A 26,580-nucleotide genomic window follows, 5' to 3' on the forward strand; every position below is an offset into this window, starting at 1 on the left:
TACAAAGTCTCTTAAGGAAATACTATTCTAGGATTCATTGTTCTTTCGAAAAATGTACTTTAGTTGATGTCATGGAATATATATTTAGAAAATAAATATATGCATTTTGTTACTAGTTCTAACCCCTTGAAATCTACCTTGACATGGAGTTTCTATACTTTTTCAATGTATGGTATCACCAATACCATGTCTACATTTTTTTCCATATTTGTATATTTGTTATCATTATCTGAAATCCTACTATTTCAATCACTCACAAACTCGGAGAATCTTAAAGATATGTGACTGATAAAATACATTTATAGTGATTTTAAAAAGTAATGGGTTTTGAAACTCTCTATTTAGAGATTATCTATTAAACTAATAGCATAAAAACCTGACTCTAGTTATCTCTTATTTGGTTTAAAAGCAAAATAGTTTTATTTGCTTTCCTTTTTGAGCATCTGTCAGGATCTTTAACTTAAGCATATTTTTATTATTAAAATGATAGTCATACAATGTGAAAAACATGAGTTTGAGTGTAATGATTTATTAATTTTGACTTACTGGGTAATATTCACTCTTTCTATTATTTATTAATATTTGAATATATTTTTTACGTTATTATATGTACTTAATTTTTACCTATAAGGAGTAAATATTTTTAAGGGTCATAAAACCATGGCTTAGTCTGTTATGTGACATAAATCTCATGAGGCTATCAATTTCCACTTTATATTTATCCAGTGTTCTCTCTTTCAAAAAAAGTGTAGAAACTTGTGAACTTGATATATGTGAAAACAAATTTCATGCTGTATTTCTGATCCATATTAATAAATATATCATTAAAAAGGGAAAATTTACTTCACTTAGTAATAAACAATCTTCCGAACTGACATCATTCAATAGTCAACGGACACTGCAAAATGGCAAGGGTATGGTGGTGAACAATAGAGACATGGCCCTCGTGAAGTTGACTGCCTAGCAGAAAAAAAATCAGTGTTAAAATTAGTCATTGGAGGAATGGTATCAGGTGCTACAAGTATGTATTACTGATAGACCTAATCAGGAAATGTGCTATTGTGCACAGCATTTCACTGAAAATAACTTTTAATCTGAGTGCTGGAGAAAAAGTTGGAATTGGCTAGGTGAAGTAGAGAGCATGTCCAGGGAAAAGAGGTGATATTTGCTAAGATCCTGACTTGAAAAAGAGCTTATTTAATTCCATGACCTAAAACAATTGCAATAATATTGGACTGAGGAGAGTGGAATGAAGAGTAAAGAAGCTGAAATTGGAGAAGTAGAGAGGAGTTAGATCTCCTAGACCCTTCACTCTTTGTAAGATATTTGATCGCCATCCTAAGGTTGTGGAAAGCTATTGAAATTACATTTACAAAGGTCATTTGGTACAGTATGCAGAAAGGATTGAAAGGAGTCAAACATGGATTCAGAAAGACCAGTTTAGATGAAATTGCAGTAATCTAGGTTAGATTTGATGGACACCTGGGCTATGTAGTGATATGAGGATTGGGGGAAAAGTTCACTGAATCCAGGCATAGCAGGTAGAATTGACAATATTTGGTGTTAAGTTGAATGTGGAGGTTTAAGGAAGAGAAAAATGCAAGATCACTCTTAGGTTCCTGGCTGGATCGTGAGCCATTTTCTGTGATACAGAGATGTCAAAGGGGCAGTATTTTAGAGGAGCAGAGGAATAGGATGGAAAGATTTTTAGTTTAGTTTTAGAACTGAAAAAATTTGAAGTGTCAATGAAATGAGTAAACATAAATGCAGATGTAATATGTACAGTTGGGTACCATGGACAGTTGAGTTCAGAAGAGAGGGCTAGTCTGGAGAGAAATACTTGAGATCAGTGGGCATGTAAATGTACTTGGAGCTATGTATGTTGATGAGCTTTACTAGGATAAATATAGCAGGAGAGGGAAAAATGGCTTGGATATCCGATGTCCTTTTCAAAAAGGGAAATATAACATTTCAAAGGTTACAAAAAAATTGTCCATGAGACATGAAAAATCAAGGGATTGGGACTTCATGAAAGCAAAAATAAGAGAACATAATGAAAGGGGGAAGAATCATGCTTGTCAAATGCTGCTGAGAGAGCAAGTCAAATAAGAGCTCAAAATTATCCTTTTGTTTTCAGGGACAAAACATGAAGATGTTTGTCTTATTTAGAAAGAAAACTGGTAGGCTAAGGAAGTGATAGATAAATGAGGGAAAGTAAAGATAAACATCTCTTCCAAGAAGTTTGGCTGTGAAATGGAAAAGAGAAGTAGTTAGTAGTAAGTAGTTAGAGGATTGTGGGTTATAGGAAAGTATTTTCTTTTTTTCCTCCAAGATGAGAGAGACTTAAGCAAGTTTGTGCTGATAGGAAGAGGTAGATAGAGTGGGAAGTGTTAAAGGTAAGAGAAGGAAGAGATAAGAGATTTCTGAAGTGTTCTGGAAAGGTAGAAGGTGTCCAGAGTATGAGTAGAGGGATTGAAAACTCCCCCCATTGAAACAAGAAGGAGGAAAGGATCTTATTACAGAGAGGTTTGTCAATTTGGGGGTGGGAAGTAAAGATATGGCATTCTGATCCTATCTCTTCTCTCAGTGAAGTAGGAAATAAGGTCATGAGTTTGAAACGGGGAGGGAAGGAAGAAGATTGGAGATCAGAGAAGAGTGGAGAATATTTGGAATTGTCTTTGCAGAGTAGGAGGTGCAGTGAAGTGGAGAAATATTTAGACTGTGTTGAGTGTGGGTGAGGCTGGGAACCATGTATTTTGAATGGCGCCAACCGACCAAGGGGAGTCATTTTCTCCAGTAGAGCTTAGCAGCCTAACAGACACAGAGGATCCTCTAGTTTTATATACTAATAGCAAGTCATCTTTAATTTTGTCTTACTCTTTGTTTCTTTGTAGCAATAAAGGAAAAATGTTTCTTCTTTGAAATGGTGTTTTTCTGTGTTCTCTAGGTTGTAGTGCCCTCATGTGGCTGATCCACACCATTCACTTATGACTGTTTTCATGTGGATGCATTTTAACAAGCTGAGAATCAAGCATGTGCCTTGCATCACTGCCAGTCAAAATGAAAACTCAATGATTGCTTTGACTAAAGTCAGTTGCGGGTGCAAAGAAGCTTCCTTTATAGATTAACACATAATACATAACACAACATATAGATAACACAACACTATTCTATTTTACTACACTTAAAATCGTGCTGATATTTTACTATGTGTAAGTAATGTGAAGATTTATAATAAAAATAAAGAGTGAGGGCTTCCCTGGTGGCGCAGTGGTTGAGAGTCCGCCTGCCGATGCAGGGGACACAGGTTCGTGCTCCGGTCCGGGAGGATCCCACATGCCGCGGAGCGGCTGTGCCCGTGAGCCGTGGCCGCTGAGCCTGCGCGTCCGGAGCCTGTTGCTCCGCAACGGGAGAGGCCACAACAGTGAGAGGCCCGCGTACCACAAAAAAAATAAATAAATAAAAATAAAAATAAAGAGTGAGAAGTGATATTAATAGCATTTATTCACTGGAATTTTTATACAGTTTCTAAATCTATATTGATAAAGCTCTTGTTTTGCATAAGTACAGCTGAATCCTTCTTGTGCTTTTTATTAACTATGAAAGAAAGTTATTTCAAGTATTACTACTGAAAGTTTTCTTAAAGAGCTTTTGTTGCTGTTTTTCAGTATAAAGGAGAGTGAACTGCATTGGCTATGTCTACACAGGCAAAGTGGGGTAGAGTGAAACAAACCACATGTTTCTTATAAGTAGTGTTCTCTATGATTTAGGAAATTATGAAAGTAATTTATTGAGTATCTACCATGTACAAGGCACATTAAGTTGTAGGAGGTTTAATATATTTTAACTAATTTGATCCTGACAGCAATCCTGTGGAATGGTTATTCTTTCTCCCTTTTATAGCAAAGTGAACCAAGGCTTAGGGAAATTATAAGTAATTTGGCCACAGTTACAAACCCAAGAAATGTCAGTACTAACACCAGCCATCTTCTCTTACTATTCAGAATTTAACGAGCAATCACTGTATATTATATATTCCACTTAGAAAGAATTTTATTGAAGATATTCCACTCAGATGACCCTTAGGATGGAGTTATAATGCATTCAGTTACAGTCGGCCCTCCCCATCCATGGGTTTCATATCCATGGGTTCTACATTCGCAGATTCAACCAACAGTAGGTGGTGTACAGTGTTCAGGATCCATGGTTCCTTGAATCTGAGGATGCAGAAACCATGGATACAGAGGGCCCACTATGGGACTTGAGCATCCGTGGATTCTGGTATCCGCTGCAGGTCCTGGAACCAATCCCCCACGCATACTGTGGGACGACTGTAATTATTGGTATTCTCTTGTTGAATTTTTGTCAGAGTTTTCATACATGCTGAGCTTGCACTTCAGTCGTTGAGTCTGTCGTTAAAGAAAGAAAAAAACTTAAATTGATAAATTACTTACCAATGAGCTAATTTCTTTCATTTAATCTTTTTCATTACTAAAATCACATAGGTAGCCTCCAAATAATTGATGGCTTGGCCTGACATGACTTGGTTATGGAGTTGTTAAAATTACAGAAATGGAAAAAGCAAACTCAATAATAAAATAATAAGGGCATAAAAGTTCTAAACTTCATGGTGGTGAAAGACATAATGGTGTATGAAAGTGAAATTTTCCACTGAATTTTGTCTTCCTTGACGGTATTCTTCTACTTTATTCAATGTGCTCATTATGTGCACTATTCTTACCAACTGTGTGTTTATGACCATGAGTAATCCTCCAGACTGGACAAAGAATGTGGAGTAAGTAGAAGATTTTTAAAAAATCTTGCAATATTGTTGTCCCTTTATGTGCATTTAACATCTTGAGACCTCATCAGTTTCTTTAGCAAATCATACTAGCTACTACAAACCAGTTAGACAGTGATTCAAGTTCATTTCAACCACTGATTTTCTGTAGGACAAAGCTTGCACTGGCTCATTAAGTTGCTCCAATTACTGCACTGATTTGACTGCCAATATTTGTAGCTCTTTATCTTCCTTATGAGTCTCACACTCTTTCAAAGGTAATCAGTGATTACTAATATCTGATGATAAAAATTATACCTAGTTTGTATGTTCTTTTCCTCATGGCTATCACCTTTCTATGTTTTATTAGTATATATTTCATTGCTGTTAATGATGCACATTTTATTAGACAAAAAAATCTTCATTTATTTTTGTTAATAACTATTTCCTTAAATTTGACCAAAACTAGTGTATTTCGGGTAATATTTTCATATAGAACCATATTATTTGGGCTTTCAGATGAATTAGTGTAGCAAGTACAATACTCATTTATAGTCAATGAGAACGTCTTTCAGAAGGTAATGTTTCTTTCTTCCTTAAGTACTACCTAAGGTCTACATTATAGGGAGACCAATATAGAACTATATGGAAGCCTCTAATTTGTATTTGTTGTTTTTCTCCTTTAAGATATGTACATGTAAATTACCTACTAGATCTTTAATGTGGGCTTGGCTATTTTCTCTCAGGTACACCTTTACAGGAATTTACACTTTTGAATCACTTATAAAAATACTTGCAAGGGGCTTTTGTTTAGAAGATTTCACATTTCTACGGGATCCGTGGAATTGGTTGGATTTCACAGTCATTACTTTTGCGTAAGTATCTTAATACATTTCCTATCCGGGAAGAGTAAATCATTAGTGGGAGCCTATACTGTATTTCTCCTTGGTGGTTTCCCTTAACAGATCAAGCATTTTTCTTGGTTATTATGTGAATTTAGGATATTTTTCTTCCAATCAGATTGTGCACTTTGGAGAAATTAGGGACTATCATAGTAAATTACATGGCTTTGATTTCAATTAGTGCTGTAAAGCAATAAAATAAATTTCCCAAGTAACAGAGATTATGATTGATGACAGTGCCATTTTTCTCTTAATTGGGAAATCTGATGGCAACACTCATTGAAGCTGAAAGATCTTGATGAAAGACCAACTTAGACTTAGATTTCCCTAAATTCTGAATAACTCTGATTTAATTCTACAGGTATGTAACAGAATTTGTAAACCTAGGCAATGTTTCAGCTCTTCGAACTTTCAGAGTCTTGAGAGCTTTGAAAACTATTTCTGTAATTCCAGGTAAGAAGAAACTGGTATAAGGTGGTAGGCCCCTTATATCTCCAACTGTTTCTTGTGTTCTGTTATTGTGTTTGTGTGTGAACTCCCTATTACAGATATGTGACAGAGTTTGTGGACCTGGGCAATGTCTCAGCGTTGAGAACATTCAGAGTTCTCCGAGCACTGAAAACAATTTCAGTCATTCCAGGTGAGAGCTAGGTTAAACACCGAGGCTGACTTTAGCAGCATTGGTGCTACAATCACAGCTTTTGTGCGTAAGCCTTGTTGCTTCTCACCTATTGCAAATAAATTTGTAAAAAAGCAAGAATCAGTACATCATATTTTGGGTGGATTTGATTCTTTGCTTTTACTAGTTGCTTTCTTTAAAATGATCTGTTCTAAATCAGCCTTTGAGTTTAACAAGTTTTTGCATGAGGCATTTGCAGTAACAGGCTACATGGTTTGTGTCCTGTAACATCAAGCTTTCTGCATAGAAGCTAAACTGTAAGGCATTCAAACTGCTGCAGATTTGACCAGTTAGGTCTAAAACTGGTAATTTTCTTAACTTCAGATAAATGAAAGAGCAAGGGATAGCATGAGTGCTGCATGGGGCTCAGTTTTCAGATGTCTTCCTTTTTTAACCCATACTCAAGCTTGCAGAATTCACAAATATATAACCTCATAACTCAGTGACTTCAAGATTTCTTACTACTTTATTCATATAGATTTTTATAAAATCAATAAGAGGTTAGGGAGTAAGACATCTGCAAATAAAGGCAAAAAATTTATACAAGGTTGATGTTTAAGCATGAATAACAAAACCATTTCTTTTGCTCTAAGGAGTATTTGGAAATACACTTTTGGTTTATTTCCATTCACGGTTTTCTAATGAACGTACAAATTCTGCTTTCATTCATTTTCACCGGCTAGCAGGCTTTTCATGAAAATGTTATTCGATCACAAACATTAAACTAATATTGTTGGCATTCTGCATGACATCTTTATTTTCCAGGACAAGCTCATGATGTTTTTGTCTGTGAAGTAGCTGTCGAATAGTATATTTAAATTCCTCCCTTTGATTTTATGTGTAGGCCTGAAGACCATCGTGGGCGCCCTAATCCAGTCAGTGAAGAAGCTCTCAGATGTAATGATCCTGACTGTGTTCTGTCTGAGCGTGTTTGCACTAATAGGATTACAGCTGTTTATGGGCAACCTGCGAAACAAATGTTTGCAATGGCCCCCAGATAATTCTTCCTTTGAAATAAACATCACTTCCTTCTTTAATAACTCATTGGATGGGAATGGTACCACTTTCAATAGGACAGTGAGCATGTTTAACTGGGATGAATATATTGAAGATAAAAGTAAGATATACTCTTTTGACCATTAAGCTGTTTAGTCCTTTAAATATTAAAATATATATATAGTGAAAATTGTCTCAATTTTGATGTGAACCAAATTACTTAGACCAATTTAAGATAATATATATGATACAGAAATCAAATGGTATCTTACTCCTTTTTCCTTATCTTTCAATCAACGCGATAAAAGTTACCATTTGAAGATGTGTTCTTTTCCTAAACCAGTCTTGACAGCAATACAGTATAATGCTTTATAAACAAAAATATTCATTTGTTGGGGATTGATCAGGAGTTTTCAGTCATCTTAATAAATAAATCAGTAGTTTGAACTATTCAATGTATTTTGCTGAAATGGATTATTAAGAAGACTGAGGAAAAAATAATCTGGCCCTATTTGGTTTGACTCAATGTATGTATTGAGTGCATATGATGTATCTGGAAATGGAGAAACTAAGATGAAATCTGAATTTGTGTACTCATCAGAAAGTTAAGCAACCTCAGTCCAGCAAGTTACTTATTGATGAGAAAGTGTAAACCCAAAGCCTACCTTTATAATATTCTTATTCCAGTTTATCTCTTTGGTATTAATCATTGTGTTAGAGTTGTTTATCAATACAGTTTGATTTTATTTTATAGATGGACATCAGAATATACTTATGATTTAGTATAACTTCTTATCATTGAAGCCTGCCCCTCTGTCATTGGAATGTCCAAGTCCCTCCCTCTCTTTTTTTTTTTTTTAAATTAATTTATTTTATTTATTTATTTTTGGCTGCGTTGGGTCTTCGCCGCTGTGCGGGGCTTTCTCTAATTGTGGAGCACGGGCCCCAGGTATGTGGGCTTCAGTAGTTGTGGCACATAGGCTCAGTAGTTGTGGCTCACGGACTCCAGAGCACAGGCTCAGCAATTGTGGCATATGGACTTAGTTGCTCCGCAGCATGTGGGATCTTCCCAGACCAGGGCCCGATCCCATGTCTCCTGCATTGGTAGGCGGACTCCCAACCACTGTGTCACCAGGAAAGCCCCCCTCCTTCTCCTTGTGCAATTAGCTAGCCTACTTCCATTGATCTCTTGATTATCAATACTCCATTGGGATACTTAGTCTGAGGTATCCTTCATGGTTTTTAGAACCATGTGAAATTTTATCACTTCTCACATTATATTAATGTTTTATGAATTAGTATTCTCATGAAGATTTTTACTGAAGAGATTAACATTCTTTGGACAAGTGAATAAATAAAACAAATGATTTCATTATTTATGAAATTTCCCATTTATTAATGTTATAATAACAGCACAGTGACAATCTTTGCACATAAATCTTTTCTCTATTTCTGATTGTTTCCTTCAGATAGATTTCTATTAGTAGAATTTTGGGGGGTTAAAGGGTATGACGACATTAAGGCTAGGGAGACATAGTGTCATATTGCTCTCCAAAGAGGTCAGACCACTATATACCTCCTATAGCAGTGGCCATCTTACTGAATTCTCATTAATATTGATTATTACCATATTTTAACATCTTCTGATAGAAGGAAAAGTGTATCCTCTTTTTAATTATTAATGTAGTAGAATCTAAAATTGTTTATTAGTATCATTAGCAAGTTATATATTTAATGTAATGTGAATTATCTGTTGACATTTTTACCTGTTATTCTATCAGGTGATAGTATATTTTGGGAAATTCATAAGATCTCTATAATTTATCAAGTATGTTAACATTTTGACTTTTTTTGGCGAATATATTCTCCAGCTTGTTTTTTCTTCTTATTGTTTGTTTTTGATCCCTAAGTGATTCTAATTTTTAGGCAATCAAGTCATCAAATTTGTTTTCTTTTTTTCTATAGTTAATATTATAAAATGCTTCTGGATTCAGAAATAATAAAAATTTTCACCTAGATATTCTGCATGTAAAACAGCCACCTATATATTCTGCATTTAAACAGCCACCTGTATAGTCTAGATTGAAAAGAAAACCTACATATTTTTATATTATATTAATGGACTTGTCTTTAAATCTTTAATCCCTAAATATCTAGAATGATTTTTTGATATATGTTATGAGGTAAGGATCTAAAATTTTTTGTGAAACTATGACCCAGATTGACCTACATAATATATTAGGGTATTCCTTGAATATAGGCTTTTAAGTATTCCTGAAAACTATAGTAAAATTTTTTTGTGGGGGTTATGTGTGTGTGTGTTTTTTTAATATATATGTGTCTGTATGTTTTTGTATGTGAATATGTAAATATGTATGTTTATATATGTGTATGTTTCCTGAGATCATCTTTGCAACTTATTAAATTTATATATAAGGTATTCCTTAAGAATAAAAAAAGTATACTTAGAAAATACATATCTCCAAAGAAGCAAATTTATCTTGAAAGACAGTATTCAAGCCAAAACTCAAAGCAAAACACTTACTTACAGTATCATGGAAAGAGCAAACAGCTCAGTCCACTTTTCACAAGAAATTAAGTTAAAATTGGTAGGGAAAACAAAGGTCTGAATCTAGTTTGGGTCCAGGCAAAGCATAGTTGTAAAATAAAATGTTATTTCATGGCAGCATTTAGAAGCAACAGGGCTTTCCTATCTCTCACTTTTTGTGCCAAACAGCCTTAATTTGACAGCTATTTTTTGAATTATCCCAAGCAATTTGAGTTTATATTTGCAATAAATTCTGATAGAGAAATGCTATAATAGTTATTCCTTACCAAAAAATTTTTCTAAATCAATTTTCTAAACATTTGTTTAATCAAAAATGTTTTTTGATATTTGTTTAATATTCAATTATTATTAAAATATTTTCATTTAGCCCTATATGCATTTATCATTTTATCAATTTCATCATGGTTTAAGAAAAGGTAAGCTTTGTTACCTAGGCACAATGGCTGAAGTGTTTTGAGGTGTTTTTTTTTAATGATTCTTTCTATTCTTTGCTCTTTTAAATAGGTCACTTCTATTTTTTGGAAGGGCAAAATGATGCTCTGCTTTGTGGCAACAGCTCAGATGCAGGGTAAGTGATGTTTTGTGTTGAGTCTCAGTCCACACTGTTGCATCGGCCTTAATAACCTGCTACCTTCCACCCATCCAGCCCCCGCTTGCTCCTCATTCAAAGCCCTGCGTAAATTCCACTTCACGCTGACTCTCATAATAGCTGGGATAAGTGTGGATTCTCACCTCCTTCACACACTCACTCATACGCAGCAATTATTTTTCCATACTAGGTCACAGCTAATCTTGCAAATTAGTTCAATGGAAAATATAGGGAAAAGCAGTACATATACATAAGAAGCTTAAGTTAATAGAATTCATAAGCATGTTCTTTTATAAGTGTGATATTCTATATAAGCTAATGTGGTCTCCATGGCATAAAATGTAAGATATCTGAAGATAATGTCAATATCTGAGGTGTGGTGAGTACATGTTTAGCATATTTCAGCAAAGCGGTTAACAGCATAGACTGGAGAGTTTACATGAATTCAAACCCAGACTTCATCATATAATGTCACCTCTCCTTGCCTTGATTTCCCCATGTGATAAATAGGAATAATTATAGGGTGGCTGTGAGAATTAAATGGATTAATGAATGTTTAGCTATTACAGCATTCAATAAGTACTTTTAATTATTATGATTGGCATCATGTGAATGCTTATTATTAAGAAGTATTGTACCTGGAGCTAAAGCAAGGAGGAAAATTCAGAGAAATAGTTACCTTTCTCTAGTTGACAAGATTTTAGAATCATAGACAGAAATCTAATGTTCTTTCTGTGGAAGATGATATTGTGGACATTAGTAGCTAATACCTGTAGCAAAATTCCCAATGGTATCAGCATCAGGCTTTTTATTTGGCTCATGTGATAAAGATTGTGCTGCCTTTATCTCCAGATCTTATAAGTAAAACAGACTGATTTTAACTCTTTCTCTGTACTATATTAAATGTTTTACATATGATATCATATTCAATGATTGTAAGTTTGGGAGGCAGGTTCTGTTATTAGCCCTTTCTTACATATGAGGGTTCTCCAAGACTAGCAAGTGTGGGAAACTTGCCCAAAGTCTCACAGCCCAGAAGTGTCAGGCACAATATTGAGGCCAGGTCAGCTTGATCATTAAGGTCATACTATGAAATCTTCACTCTGCAGACTCATTCATTCCTCTCAATGTGCCCCCACCATCTTTTCTTTAGCCCTCTTGCCTACCTCCACATTCAGCACACTTCTGCCTCTAGATATCTTCAGTGAAAATCAAATTTTTCCCTGTAGACTTATTTTTCTGCTCATGTTCACAAATCCCAGAAGATAGTAATCATAATATGATTGCTTTTATATGGAGACATGATAAATATAATAATGACAATCATGAATCACAGAGGAATCCACAAATAGATTTAGCGGATTCTGTTGTTATGTAAATCAGTCCACTTAAGTGCTGGGTTGAGCACTGGCTAAAGTGAGAGAAATCTGCTTTCCCTGGTGTCTCATAAAATGGATATTGGCGTCTATAAAAACAGGAAAGCCAGCCATCCACCTTATAGTTACTGACTTCCTTTCTTTCCTTTAACCTAATAACAGCCAGTGTCCAGAAGGATACATCTGTGTGAAGGCTGGTAGAAACCCCAACTATGGCTACACAAGCTTCGACACCTTTAGCTGGGCTTTCTTGTCCTTATTTCGTCTTATGACTCAAGACTTCTGGGAAAACCTTTATCAACTGGTGAGAACAGATAAAATGATTCTTCTGGGAAGCATGAAATACTGAGATCAAGAGAATTGCTATAATATACTTTATTACTTAGAGTGTGAGCTCATAACATCCTGTATAAAATTTAACAAAATATCTCTTCCATTTTTGCAGACATTACGTGCTGCTGGGAAAACATACATGATATTTTTTGTGCTAGTCATTTTCTTGGGCTCATTCTACCTTATAAATTTAATCCTGGCTGTGGTGGCCATGGCCTATGAGGAACAGAATCAGGCAACGCTGGAAGAGGCTGAACAGAAGGAAGCTGAATTTCAGCAGATGCTTGAACAATTAAAAAAGCAACAAGAAGAAGCTCAGGTATAGTAGCAAACTTCGAGCCTTTTTGTGTTTGTTTATCTCAGCTCTCTGACCACACTGTCGAGATCAGAGTCATTTAACACACAAAATCAGCAGTGGTAACTGATGTTCGAAACAAGTCATATGTATTTGGTAAGTGTTAGGAGCCTGTTTGGTTATTAGGAGATTATTATTTTGTTTTGATGATTATTTACGGTCAATAGTAATGGCATCCAAACATGATGAATTATAATGAACTTTGTTGACCTTTTTTTCTCCCTTGTGACCTTTTATTCACTCAAGCTCACAAAGTAGTTATACCTACATGCCTTCAGTCGAAGTATTAATCTTCTGAGGAAGCAGAATTCAGTTATAATTGCTTCTTCGTTAGTGTTGCTAGAGGTGGGAAAGGTCAGAAAACCAGGGTCAAACTGAGAAGATTATTTCATAGAGTCTGGAAGAAAGACAAAGACCTATTTAATATTTATTTTCTATTTCAAGTGTTTAAATGCAAGTTTGTGGATTGCATAAGGAAAACACTGGTACATAAACATACTAAATCATTACATTCTTTGCCTACCACTCTGTAAATCCTATAATTTGGACTGTTGAGGCTTCAAAATAAGGCAAGAATTTCTCTAGTTATGTTTGTTTGACTTAATGTCACTAATCCAATTGCCTATATTCGTCTTTTCTTGAATGTAGAGTACAGTTCCCTTTTAACACAGAATATCCTGAATATCAATATGTAATAAAGATCAGATAAATAAAATATACGGGGCTAGCAGCAACAATACTGAGCACTTTATCTTTCCAATAACTGAACTGTTGAAATTTACAATATCAATATGTAATAAAGATCAGATAAAATATACTGGGGTAGCAGCAACAACATTGAGCACTTTTTCTGTCCAGTAACTGTATTGTTGAAATTTACAAATTCATTCAGATGCCATGATCTGGGATTTTCTTATATACAATCTATAATCTGCTTTTGTTGTGCATTTCTTAGTGAAATAATCATTTTAAGTCAAAGAGAAAAAAGGTTTATTGAAACGAAATACTTGACTGAATTAAATTTAATAATTTAGACTGGCACTAAAAGTCATTGTCAAGTGGAAGTGTGATGGATCAGGTTAAAATAGGAAACCTTTAGGGCTTCCCTGGTGGTGCAGTGGTTGAGAATCCGCCTGCCAATGCAGGAGACACGGGTTCGAGCCCTGATCTGGGAAGATCGCACATGCCGCGGAGCAACTGGCCCCGTGTGCCACAACTACTGAGCCTGCGCTCTAGAGCCTGTGCTCCGCAACAAGAGAGGCCGCGATAGTGAGGCCCGCACACCGCGATGAAGAGTGGCCCCCGCTCGCCGCAACTATAGAAAGCCCTCGCACAGAAACGAAGAGCCAACACAGCCATAGATTAATAAATTAATAAATAAATACAATTAAAAAAAAAGGAAACCTTTAGTTCTTAAATTCTTTCCTTATGATATTGTTTAAATCACAGAAAAAATCATTATGATATTTGAGTATCGTATTTATCTTATTAGATAATTAGAAAGTGTAGTGTGAGGCTACAGGTTGAAGATCTTCATTAAAGTCACATGTATCATCTTCCACTTTTCTTTTCATTTTAATTCTTTAATCGGTCTAACGACAATGCATTGTTTTACAAATACATACTAGAATGGAGAATCATTTTTCAAAATCACATATTCATGATACCAAAATTAAAGTAAGCAGTAACATAGATAGAGTTTTTCAAAGTGTATATACAACTACCATCTCCCTTGAACCCTTCTAGGCAGCAGCTGCAGCAGCATCTGCTGAATCAAGAGACTTCAGTGGTGCTGGTGGGATAGGGGTTTTCTCAGAAAGTTCTTCAGTAGCATCAAAGTTGAGCTCCAAGAGTGAAAAAGAGCTGAAAAACAGACGGAAGAAAAAGAAACAGAAAGAACAGTCTGGAGAAGAAGAGAAGGAAGATGGGGTCCACAAATCTGAATCTGAAGACAGCATAAGAAGAAAAGGTTTCCGTTTTTCCTTAGAAGGAAGCAGGCTGACATATGAAAAGAGGTTTTCCTCTCCACACCAGGTAAAAATATTAGATTATGTAAATTGCATTGTCATAACAAACACAATTCTTTTAAGATTTGCCAGAATTTGTTTAGATAAAACTGCCTTCTTCCTGGATGGCACAATGCTTTCAGAATGGTAATGATCATTGAGTGTTTTGGTTATTACCTCAAGGAATTTGTGAGTTTTACGACTTTTTGGAATTCAGGAACGCATTTTTAGAGCATAGATCCCACTGGGCTTGGGAAGGCTTGTGATTCTGAGACTTCTCAGGGCAGTTTTCTACATGAGGAATAATCAGCAGATGATTACTGTCCCTTCTTAGCTGTGGTGCCTGGACCCAGTGAATTGTAGGTTTTCTGAGTGACAGGTTCCTAAAAGTGAAGAGTGGATTCTTTCAGACCATCTGTGCAGTTGTTCCCCTGCATGTGTGAACTTCATATGAGGAGTGTATTCTTCGTGTCCTTGTTTCAAGGGAAACCGAAGCAAAATTTTTCTAAAAATGTAATCAAAAATTTTAGGTAGACATGCACTGAAGAAGATTTATGACACTAAGTAAACAGTTGTGCTTAATTGCTCTTGATTATCTTTGTCTCATGTTTAATGAGACTTGCATGAAAAGAATATCTTGGCTTACATAGTGTAGAAAATGATATCTAGATGCTTCTGGCTTATGTACCAACACAAGCTGCTGAAACTTTGAAATTTAGGATCCTTAATTGTCTTTGAAATTACCAAGAGAATTACCAGAAATACAGTTTTTCAGTAGTGAAAGCTTAATATCCATACAGTTAACAGTCACAGTTTGAACAACACCGATAACAGTGATAATAGCTAACACCTAGGTGGTGCATTTCTACTTGAAGCCACTCACTGCAGCCCTAGGGTGGTACTATAATCTTCATCCCCAATCTGCAGATGTGAAGACAGGGGAAGGCTGGTATTCTTCGCTGAGTGCCTGTTTTGTGCTTGGCATTCTTCTTACTCTACCATAATTAATGTTAACAGCCCTGCATAGTACTACTTTCACTATTTTTTAGGCTCAGTGAAGTTAAATAATTGCCCAATGTCATCTGGTTATTAAAGGTTGAAGCGGCATTCGGATTTGGCCTGACACTGATACCCTTGAACTTTCCACTGTATCAGGCTGACTAGAAAGAATACCTTTAAAAAAAAATCTTTTTTTTCCCTGGCAGTCCAGTGGTTAAGACTTCACCTTCCAATGCAGCCAGGTGCAGGTCCGATCCCTGGTCAAGGGACTAAGACACCGCATGCCATGTGGCATGGCCAAAAAAATTTTTTTAAATAATAATAATAAAAGAAATTAAAATATTTTTAAAAATCTTAAGAAACTGTTGAGGAAATTTACAATTTGATTTCATTTAAAAGATATGTATATTTAGGATTATACATGCTCTTTGTACATTTTTTAGTATACACAGTCTCACATAGCCTTATGTTTAATACATATAAATTTTTATGTCAGCCTGATTCATTCCAAGTCCAGGTAACATTATAAGATAGGATAAATTAAAGGCTTAGTGAGGTTGAATTCAAATTTGAAGTAGAATTTGTTTTTAAATAAATATCAACATTTACTTACCCCTATTCATGTTGTTGTCACAATCATTATGATTACATTAGTGGAGATACTAATCTTAATAAATGTGAATTTTTAAAAATCAAATCCCCTTTTTAGAGCATTGTTTATTTTGAAGGAAGGGAAAAGGAGAAGGAGGGAAGGAGGAAAGAAGGAAAGTAACTTACCTGAGGAAAAACTACCTAAATCTGAACTGCAAACCAACAGATACCACAGAGTTATTCCAATTTGCTTCATTTCAAGTCCTATAGAACTAATCCTAGGCAAAATAGTAAAGTCTGAAAATGTTAGGCTCTATCCCATCTGTTTCTGTAAATTTTGTCCAAAGACGTAACATTTTCCCCATACTGTCTTCTTAAAACCTCTGCTTCCTAGTTGGGCATTATAGGTGATCACTCATACAACATGTAATATCTGGCTCAAATTGATATTTGTTTCTGAAGTGGTGTGTGTATAAAAATAGAACTAAAGATTTTTATCTGATAAAGAAGTAGACAAGTAACTAAGAAGATGGAGAGGGCAATGGAGAGGCACAGAGAGAGAGAGGGGTAAAGGAAGAAGAAGAAAGGGAGGGATGCTGAAATCATATTAATCCCACTTTGCAAGACCCTGTAAGTACTACTGAAAATAGTGAACCAGGTTCTTAACCTGGGTACAGTGATGAAGGGTCCATAGCTTTTGTTAGATTTTTCAAGGGCCTAAGGCCCCAAAGTATTAAAAACTATTGTTTTGTAGTGACATGATAGGCAACTGTGTTGGTAACCATTTCTACTTTCATATTGAAAAAAATATAATGTATACTTTTATCATAGGATTATAATTTTCTCAGTAGAGTAGGTGGATTGTATGAAATATTTTTTAGACTTCAATATGACTTGTTAGTGTGGGAGAAGGGAAAGAAGAAAGTCAAGATTGCAATCTCTAATGACGTCTCAGGACAACCTGAATATTTTATTTTGAAGCCTTTATAAGATACTGTTGACTTTCTGAAGTTATTATTTCCCTCCATATTTGTGATAAACAAGGAGTTTTTAGAGATCCATTTGGTATGGCAGATTTTTTTCTTACTGTCCATCCTCTATTTGTGGCATAGCATTTGATTGCTATGGATTTATGTAATCAATGTAAACAGTGGAAGTTGATGCTAACGGATGGGAAACAATCATTTTTCATATAGCTGCCATATGTAAACTATGCTCTTGTGTGGCATAATTCACCTTTGAACTTTGAGAAACACTGTGTGCAATTTAATAACATTTCTCTCCAGCCCTTCTATTGGCTCTAATTGAGGGGAGTACTTGTAGTTAAAATAAAAACTCTTACTAAGAGTGGTACGTATACATAATTTCTACTTTATTTCTTATTGCCAAGCATTTCTTATCTGGCTTCTTTTTGAGGTAATGATAACCAGTAGGTCAGAAATTCTGTAACTGTTATGTCCTTATAGCGAATTTAAAGTCCCTTGTGAAGGGAGAGAAAGGAGACATGAAAGAAATTGGATAGTGTAGGAGAAGTTTAAAAAATACTCATATTGGGGACTTCCCTGGTGGTCCAGTGGTTAAGACTCCACACTCCCAATGCACAGGGCCCGGGTTTGATCCCTGGTCAGGGATACTGTGTGCTGCAACTAAGACCCAGCACAGCCAAATAAATAAATAAATATTAAAAAATAGAAAAAAAAATAATACTCATATGGAAACAATAAAAGAAAAGAATAATGAAGTTGATAACAGGATGATAAAACATGGGTATAGGAAAAGAAGAAATAAGTTCTGCTGTGGGAGCAGATCCGTATTCTTAGATGTGTTTCTGTAAATAATGAATAAGATCATATAACATAAGATAGTGTTTAAAGATCATAGACATTTTATAGATGTTTATAGATGTTATTGAGAAAATAATTCTTTAGCTGAAAATAAAATTAAATGTATACTTATTAGTCAGGGAATGTTAAAAATATATAGGTACAAAATAATAATTTTAGTTAGCTTTAAATCCTTTGGAGATAAAAAGATGAAACTAGTAATGGTTAAATGATAAAGTTGGTATTCTATTAATAATCATAGAAATCCAACTTAAGCCAGCTTAAGCAAAAAAGAGGATTAAATTATATAAATTATATCAATGAGTAGCTTTAGGCACAGCTAGATGCAAAGGCTCAAAACATGTTATCAGGGCCAAGTATTACTCCACATCTCCAGGTTCCTCCAATATGCTGATAAGATGCCCACCATGGCTCCAAACTTACATTCAATATTTTTTAGCAACCTCAATCGAAAATGCACCTCTTTCTCAACAATTGTACAAGAAATTGGTGGCTGTCAAGGGACCATGCAGGGTCTCCTTCCCATTTTCAAACCAGGCTCTATGGCCAGAGGCATGGAATACACTCATTGACTAGACCTGGGCCATGGTCTTGCCTGGGGGGCAGTTCTTGGAGATAATCGGGGTACTGTCAACAGAAAAAGAACAAATGGGTATTGGACAAACAGAAACAAGTGCTCACTAGAGTGAGGTTGTAAAAATAGACTAGTAATAAACAGGAAATGATTCGTTGTGCTCAATGGTACTATGTTTGAGAATCAAAGTAAACTGAATGATAACAGTGACATTGTAGTCATCTAGAAAATTGTCAAATGGTTTTGACCAGATACTTAGTGAAGACCAGGTTTGTAAATATGGTGCTCTTTAGATTTCTTGAGACAGAAGAGTGAAAATCAGGGAATGAATCGTACAGTTCTTTCAGCTAGATTTGTTTAAATTATTCATGAGGACTGTTATAAAATATGCAAAGGGAAGGAGAGAAGTTGCTCCTTGTACTATAATTAAACAGACCTACTAGCAAGATTGGTTTTATTTTCCTTGGTGGTGAGATCTGCATCTGGGTGTGGGCACTAGTGAACTCTTACTGGTGTAGTTTTGGCTTCAAAGGATCAAAACTTAGTTGTGTACTTAATTGCTTTCCACTGGATTGTTAAATAAGAATAGTTTCTAGAGAAGGGTCTAGCAAAGATTTCAGTTCTAGGTGCCAGAAATGAGACAAAACAGTCTTTGGGGGGGGTACTTATGACTATCTGAAGTCATGGGTAAAGTAGAAGAAAATGGTAGAAAATGAGAGCTCAGAAGATGAAAATCAAGGAAAGGAGGAAAAGGGAGAGCAAAACAAAAGACCTGTACCTTGTAGAAAGTGCCAGAACCCCACCAGCAGTTGCCACAGGAGCCCTTGCTTCCACCTGTCCAATGCCTTACCTTTGGTGAGTCAACAGCTATGAAATGAAGAGTCCAGGCTCATATTGTTCAGGACACCAGCACTTAATTCTATTCATCTGTTTTTTGTTTGTTTCCTTTCTTGTTATTGATAGTCTTTATTGAGCATCCGTGGCTCCCTTTTCTCTCCAAGACGCAACAGTAGGGCGAGCCTTTTCAGCTTCAGAGGTCGAGCCAAGGATATTGGCTCTGAGAATGACTTTGCCGATGATGAGCACAGCACCTTCGAAGACAATGACAGCAGAAGAGACTCTCTGTTTGTGCCGCACAGACACGGGGAGCGGCGCCCCAGCAACGTCAGCCAGGCCAGCCGCGCCTCCAGGGTGCTCCCCGTTCTGCCCGTGAACGGGAAGATGCACAGTGCTGTGGATTGCAACGGCGTGGTCTCCCTCGTCGGGGGCCCTTCTGCTCTCACATCTCCCGCTGGACAGCTCCTGCCAGAGGTGAGGCCAGTGAAACCTGCAGCTGTTGGCGAGGGAGCTGTGGCTGGTTGCAGGCAGGAATGGGTTTCGATATCCACACGTGTGAATTTTACGGAGTCTAACGTTCAAAGGCCGAAATAAGTTATGAACTTACTTTGTCAAATTGTTCAATTCAGACTTTTCTCAAATGAATTAAAAACGTAGGTTGGGTCTCATAGACTATAATTAGAAGTATTCCTTCATCATTATTACTACAGAATGAAACTTGCCAAAAAGTATAGCAACAATTTATCATGCATTATGATTAGTTAATATAAGCAAAGTAAATGCAAGAAGTGATATAAATACTTATCTTAAGGATCTTGTTATCTCTGTTCCTTTAAAAGAAGAACTTGATACTTCCACTTGAAGTAGATAGTATTACTAAATACATCTAAATCCTGCAATGCAACATTCTTCCTCTTGGAAGGTCAGAGTGCTGTAACATTTTTCGCACCCAGATGACCATTGTACATCTGTGTGGTAAAGAAGCCACTCGAAGTACCTGGTAAAGTCATGTGTTGTAATTGTTAGGGCAGATTTCAATTTTTATATTACCGTCATGAATTTTTTAATTAACATAGTGGCCCTAAATCATGCATATGAAAAAGGGTTTCAACTAAATACCAGACACTTACAGGGATATGTTACTGACATTTCCTTTGTAAAACATAGGTGCTTTTTAAGTTTGGTATTAAATAAGATTTCATTTACCAATATAAAAATATTCTAGCAATGTCATTAGTTATACTTTATAGCTTACAGAGTCATATTAAAATCTTCTCAGTATGATTTTTTTTTTTACACAATTCTACTCATTATAGTTGGACGAGCTCTTTAAGCTACATTAAAATCATATGGAGTCAGCTTTCAGTCATCTAACAGAGGAGATTCTTACCTTGGATTATAGACATAGCCACTGATCTTCACTTTTTTCACATAGCCTCTCCCCACCACTTTCTCCCAGAGAAATGTCCAGGTATCCTGGAGTCAGGTCAAATCATGAAAAAAGTAGAACTCTGTTGTGAAAGAAACTGGACGAATGCAAAGGGAATGTCAACTTCTCTTAAAAAATAATCATGGCTAACTATGTACTAGATACTGTCCAGAACACTTTACGTGCATTAATTCATTTAGTTCTCACAACAGCCCTTTATTGTAGTTACTAATATTATCCTCATTTTATAAGGAGGAAACTGAGGCCTGTGCATGGTGGAGCTAGGGTTTGACCCCAGGTATGCTGACTACTGAACCTACATTCTATGCGTATTGCAATATTACCTCCCATTAATTTTCTTAAATGGAAAAGAAGACATGGCCAAGGAAACAAAAACTTTCATTTTAACCCAGTGTATCTCAAAATATATTTCATCCTCAGACTACTTACATCAGAATTCCGTGGGATACTTTTCAAAGTGGAAATTCCTCATTTCCCCCTCCCTCCACCCCTGGCAACCACCATTCTACTCTCTGCTTCTCTGAGTTTGATGACCACAGAGTCCAAAATTTCATTTATGCAAGATAAATAAATTCTGGATATGTTACTATATAGTATAGGACCTAGAGCTAACAATACTGAATTGTAAATTTAAAATTTGCTAAGAAGGTAGATCTCATGTTAAGTGTTCTTACCCCAAATAGCAACAACAACAATAATACGAGGAGTGGAAGGAAACTTTAGAAGGTGATGGAAATGTTTATGACCTGACGGTGGTGATGGTTCATGGGTGTATACTTATCCCCAAACTCATCAAGTTGCGTACCTGAAATATATACAGCTTTTTACATGTTGATAATACCTCAATAAAGTGGTTTAAAGAAAGAAATGGAGATTTCTGGGCCCACACTTACTCAGACCAAAAGGCCGAGGAGAGCAAGATCAGAAATTTCTTCTGCCTTGAAAAGTATCTCACATGGTTCTTACACATAATAAAGTATGAGTATCACTGATCTTGATAAAGGTTAATTGAACAAACAAAAATAAATCCACAACTTCTTTGCATAAATACAAAGAGAATGTAAGTCTGTCAGAAGATATTTAGCATTTATCAATAATTACCAATCAGAGAGGGTGGGATAAATCTCTGAAGGCAAATTGGGGCAGTTTGAAACAAAGCCTAGTGTGATCTCTATTTCCTGCTGCCTTGTGTCCATCCTTCAGTGCTACAGTCAGGTGTGAGGCAGGGCACTGCAACATGAGCTGCAACATATGGTGTCACATGAGCTGAAAGTGCAGGCCAAAGAAGGGACTTTGCAAGACTGCAGAGAGGAAAAGAGAACAGAAAATAAAGAGCTGCAAACAAATGCCACCCTCCAAAGCACACAATATCCTACACTTTACACATAAATTCAACTGAAGCAATGTAACTTAAGAAAGAATTTCCTTGGTAATATCATTAGAGATTTTGGAATCTAGCACTAAAAATTAGACAGATATAGGATTACACATATAATTTTATATAGAGCAGAAGTGACTAGATGACCTTTAAGCGACCCTATTTTTTCTTTCTTTCTTTCTTCCTTCCTTCCTTTCTTTCTTTCTTTTCGTTTTAACATCTTTATTGGAGTATAATTGCTTTACAATGGTGTGTTAGTTTCTGCTTTATAACAAAGTGAATCAGTTATACATATACATATATTCCCATATCTCTTCCCTCTTGCGTCTCCCTCCCTCTCACCCTCCCTATCCCACCCCTCTAGGTGGTCACAAAGCACAGAGCTGATCTCCATGTGCTATGCTGCTGCTTCCCACTAGCTATCTATTTTACATTTGGTAGTGTATATATGTCCATGCCACTCTCTCACTTTGTCCCAGCTTACCCTTCCCCCTCCCCATATCCTCCAGTAGGTCTGCATCTTTATTCCCATCTTGCCCCTAGGGTCTTCATGACCATTTTTTTTTTTAGATTCCATATATATGTGTTAGCATACAGTGTTTGTTTTTCTCTTTCTGACTTACTTCACTCTGTATGACAGACTCTAGGTGCATCCACCTCACTACAAATAACTCAACTTTGTTTCTTTTTATGGCTGAGTAATATTCCATTGTATATATGGGCCACATCTTCTTCATCCATTCATCTGTCAGAGGACACTTAGCTTGCTTCCATGTCCTGGCTATTGTAAATAGAGCTGCAATGAACATTGTGGTACATGACTCTTTTTGAATTATGGTTTTATCAGGGTATATGCCCAGTAGTGGGATTGCTGGGTTGTATGATAGTTCTATTTTTAGTTGTTTAAGGAACCTCCATATGGTTCTCCATAGTGGCTCTATCAATTTACATTCCCACCAACAGTGCAAGATGGTTCCCTTTTCTCCACACCCTCTCAAGCATTTATTGTTTGTAGATTTTTTGATGATGGCCATTCTGACCGGTGTGAGGTGATATCTCATTGTAGTTTTGATTTGCATTTCTCTAATGATTAATGATGTTGAGCATTCTTTCATGTGTTTGTTGGCAATCTGTATGTCTTCTTTGGAGAAATGTCTATTTAGGTCTTCTGCCCATTTTTGGATTGGGTTGTTTGTTTTTTTTGATATTGAGCTGAATGAGCTGCTTGTAAATTTTGGAGATTAATCCTTTGTCAGTTGCTTCATTTGCAAATATTTTCTCCCATTCTGAGGGTTGTCTTTTCATCTTGTTTATGGTTTCCTTTGCTGTGCAAAAGCTTTTAAGTTTCATTAGGTCCCATTTGTTTATTTTTGTTTTTATTTCCATTTCTCTAGGAGGTGGGTCAGAAAGGATCTTGCTGTGATTTATGTCATAGAGTGTTCTGCCTATGTTTTCCACTAAGAGTTTGATAGTGTCTGGTCTTACATTTAGGTCTTTAATCCATTTTGAGTTTATTTTTGTGTATGGTGTTAGGGAGTGTTCTAATTTCATACTTTGACATGTAGCTGTCCAGTTTTCCCAGCACCACTTATTGAAGAGGCTGTCTTTTCTCCACTGTATATTCTTGCCTCCTTTATCAAAAATAAGGTGACCATATGTACGTGGGTTTATCTCTGAGCTTTCTATCCTGTTCCAGTTATGAATATTTCTGTTTTTGTGCCTGTACCATACTGTCTTGATTACTGTAGCTTTGTAGTATAGTCTGATTCCTATAAGTCAGGGAGCCTGATTCCTCCAGCTCCGTTTTTCTTTCTCAAGTTTGCTTTGGCTATTTGGGGTCTTCTGTGTTTCCGTACAAATTGTGAATTTTTTTGTTCTAGTTCTGTGAAAAATGCCAGTGGTAGTTTGATAGGGATTGCATTGAATCTGTAGATTGCTTTGGGAAGTATAGTCATTTTCACAATGTTGAGTCTTCCAGTCCAAGAACATGGTATATCTCTCCATCTATTTGTATCATCTTTAATTGCTTTCATCAGTGTCTTATAATTTTCTGCATACAGGTCTTTTGTCTCCTTAGGTAGGTTTATTCCTAGATATTGTGTTCTTTTTGTTGCAATGGTAAATGGGAGTGTTTTCTTAATTTCACTTTCAGATTTTTCATAATTAGTATACAGGAATGAGAGATTTCTGTGCATTAATTTCATATCCTGCTACTTTACCAAATTCATAAGTGACCCTATTTTTTCCTTCCAACTTTGCCTTTCTCTGACAATGCAAAATATTTTAAATTCTGAGAGGCAATTTTTGATTTAAAGAGCTTTAGTTTCAGAGAGGGGTTATTTCTTTTCTCATTAATTTTACTTTGCTTTCACAGTAAAATTAATTTTAGGGCAACCTAAATGAATGTTTATTCCCATTAATGACAGTCCTATCAATTGAGTGGAAAGTCTGCTTTTGATATGTATGCATTAGAGGCATGCAGGTTAATAAAATAATGTTAAATATTCGTAGCACAATAAAGTAGATGAACAGGACTCATATTACTGTTTTAGAAATAAGGAAACTCCTCAGAGAACTAAAAGTGACTTCTTATTTATTATTAGCACTCAGACCCACATTAGGAATGCTTGAGTTTTGCCCTTTTTTCCTGTGACCATTAACTTCATTATTTGAGCTCCTAACGTAGGAATAAATTTCTGCCCATATTGAAATTCTGTTGAGTTTATTTTGGAATAGAAACATGTCAAGTCATTACAACATTGCTAAAAATCAAAGACCCTCCCCCCCCAATTTGATGTTTTGCCTTAAATTAGAGTTTCAATGCCAAGGATGGGTTGTCTTGTAAGTGTAAGACAAAGTTATAGATAGTTCTAAAAATTAGTTTTATTATTAAGGATGTTGGGAAATGTTACCTGTCTATAATGAACAGAAGCATTTTAAAGTGGAATTCTCATTTTAGGAGAACATATTAGGGAAGCCTTTAAAGTTCTTTTCATACATTAAACCACATGAATGTATATAAATAAAGATCTAATAGCTCAACCTGTGAGTAAATCAAGGAGTGATATGCTTCAGTATGAAGTCCTAGATAGGACTGGCTGAAATGCTAAAAGGTTATCTATCCTGTAATAGGCATGATCCCTCCAGCCCAAAGCTCCAACATGGAAGAATTAGAAAAGTCCATCTTGATCACAAACCCAGGCATCCCTGAAAGCTGAGAATATCATGGGCTTTTAAACACTTCCAAGAATGGTGATTCCAGCAATGTCTTAATGAGCTGTTTACATCTGAGAAAGCATGGTGAATACTTAGTTAAGTAACACCTATTACAGGAACACTTTGGATTTTGCTACCCTTAAAAATAATAGTTATTTCATATGAAATTTTTTTTAGGGCACGACTACTGAAACGGAAATAAGAAAGAGACGGTCCAGTTCTTATCATGTTTCCATGGATCTGTTGGAAGATCCTACAGCAAAGCAAAGAGCAACGAGTATGGCTAGTATTTTGACCAACACCATGGAAGGTATGTCAAAAGTCTTACAGCACAATTACTTTGCGGTGCTCTGGTAATGATGAAAAAGCTCTCATAAGTTCCAAGAAAATTCTTCCTGACTTGACACCAAATCATCATTATGTCTTTTACTAAATAAAAGTAAAATCCATGTACAACACATGGATTCTATTGTCTCATACAGATTTTTACATTTAGCCTCCAGGAATCTACTGCAAATTCGAGGTATACTTGGAATACCACTTTGGTAGATTAAGTTCTAAGTTGTTGAAGCTTCTTATGTGCATGACATAAAAAGGAATGTAATGATAAATGTTTATTTTTATGGTGATGCTAACCCATTTAAATTGTATTGACTGCTTGAGACTCAAGCTATAAACTCTTTTGATTTAACCAGATGTATAAATGAAAAAATGAGAATTAGGTTTTGATATTAATGTCTTTGAAGCAAAGTTTTCAAAATTTTGTAAAACTACTTTTGTCTCTCTCTGATCAGATATTACAATATCTCAGCTTTCTCTTTAGTTGCAGATTATACGTGAGTAGTGAATATATTGTTTAGAGGTCTGGATCTTATAATTCCAAAATAAAGACTTTGAGGACAGCTTGATTTGCGATCAATCATTGGCTCTGTGTTAGCTTGAGACTCTACACTTGTTTCTTCATCAGTAAAGTGTGGATAATGACGTTTAGATTAAAGTTGTTGTAAAGATTAAATAACGCCTCATATATAAAGTACTTATGTATGTAGAAGCACCTGGCATGTAGAAGACAGTCAATAAATATTATTATTGGTTGTTTTATTGTT

The 26,580-nt window shown here is 35.7% G+C and overlaps 1 protein-coding gene across 1 annotated transcript in view; it reads left to right on the forward strand.

Annotated features, from left to right (window-relative positions):
- The window catches only part of LOC307187651 (sodium channel protein type 2 subunit alpha), a 91,995-nt gene that overhangs the window by 9,040 nt on the left and 56,375 nt on the right, over positions 1-26,580 (forward strand). Inside the window, exons 4-13 of the mRNA XM_079924027.1 lie at positions 4,706-4,795; positions 5,527-5,655; positions 6,044-6,135; positions 7,206-7,478; positions 10,431-10,494; positions 12,054-12,195; positions 12,337-12,543; positions 14,326-14,613; positions 19,557-19,904; positions 25,652-25,784. Of these exons, the coding sequence (XP_079780153.1) occupies positions 4,706-4,795; positions 5,527-5,655; positions 6,044-6,135; positions 7,206-7,478; positions 10,431-10,494; positions 12,054-12,195; positions 12,337-12,543; positions 14,326-14,613; positions 19,557-19,904; positions 25,652-25,784 (1,766 nt within the window). The remainder of the gene's footprint in view (positions 1-4,705; positions 4,796-5,526; positions 5,656-6,043; positions 6,136-7,205; positions 7,479-10,430; positions 10,495-12,053; positions 12,196-12,336; positions 12,544-14,325; positions 14,614-19,556; positions 19,905-25,651; positions 25,785-26,580) is intronic.

This window comes from Stenella coeruleoalba (genome assembly GCF_951394435.1).
Source record: "Stenella coeruleoalba genome assembly, chromosome: 6".
Classification (NCBI taxonomy): Eukaryota; Metazoa; Chordata; class Mammalia; order Artiodactyla; family Delphinidae; genus Stenella; species Stenella coeruleoalba.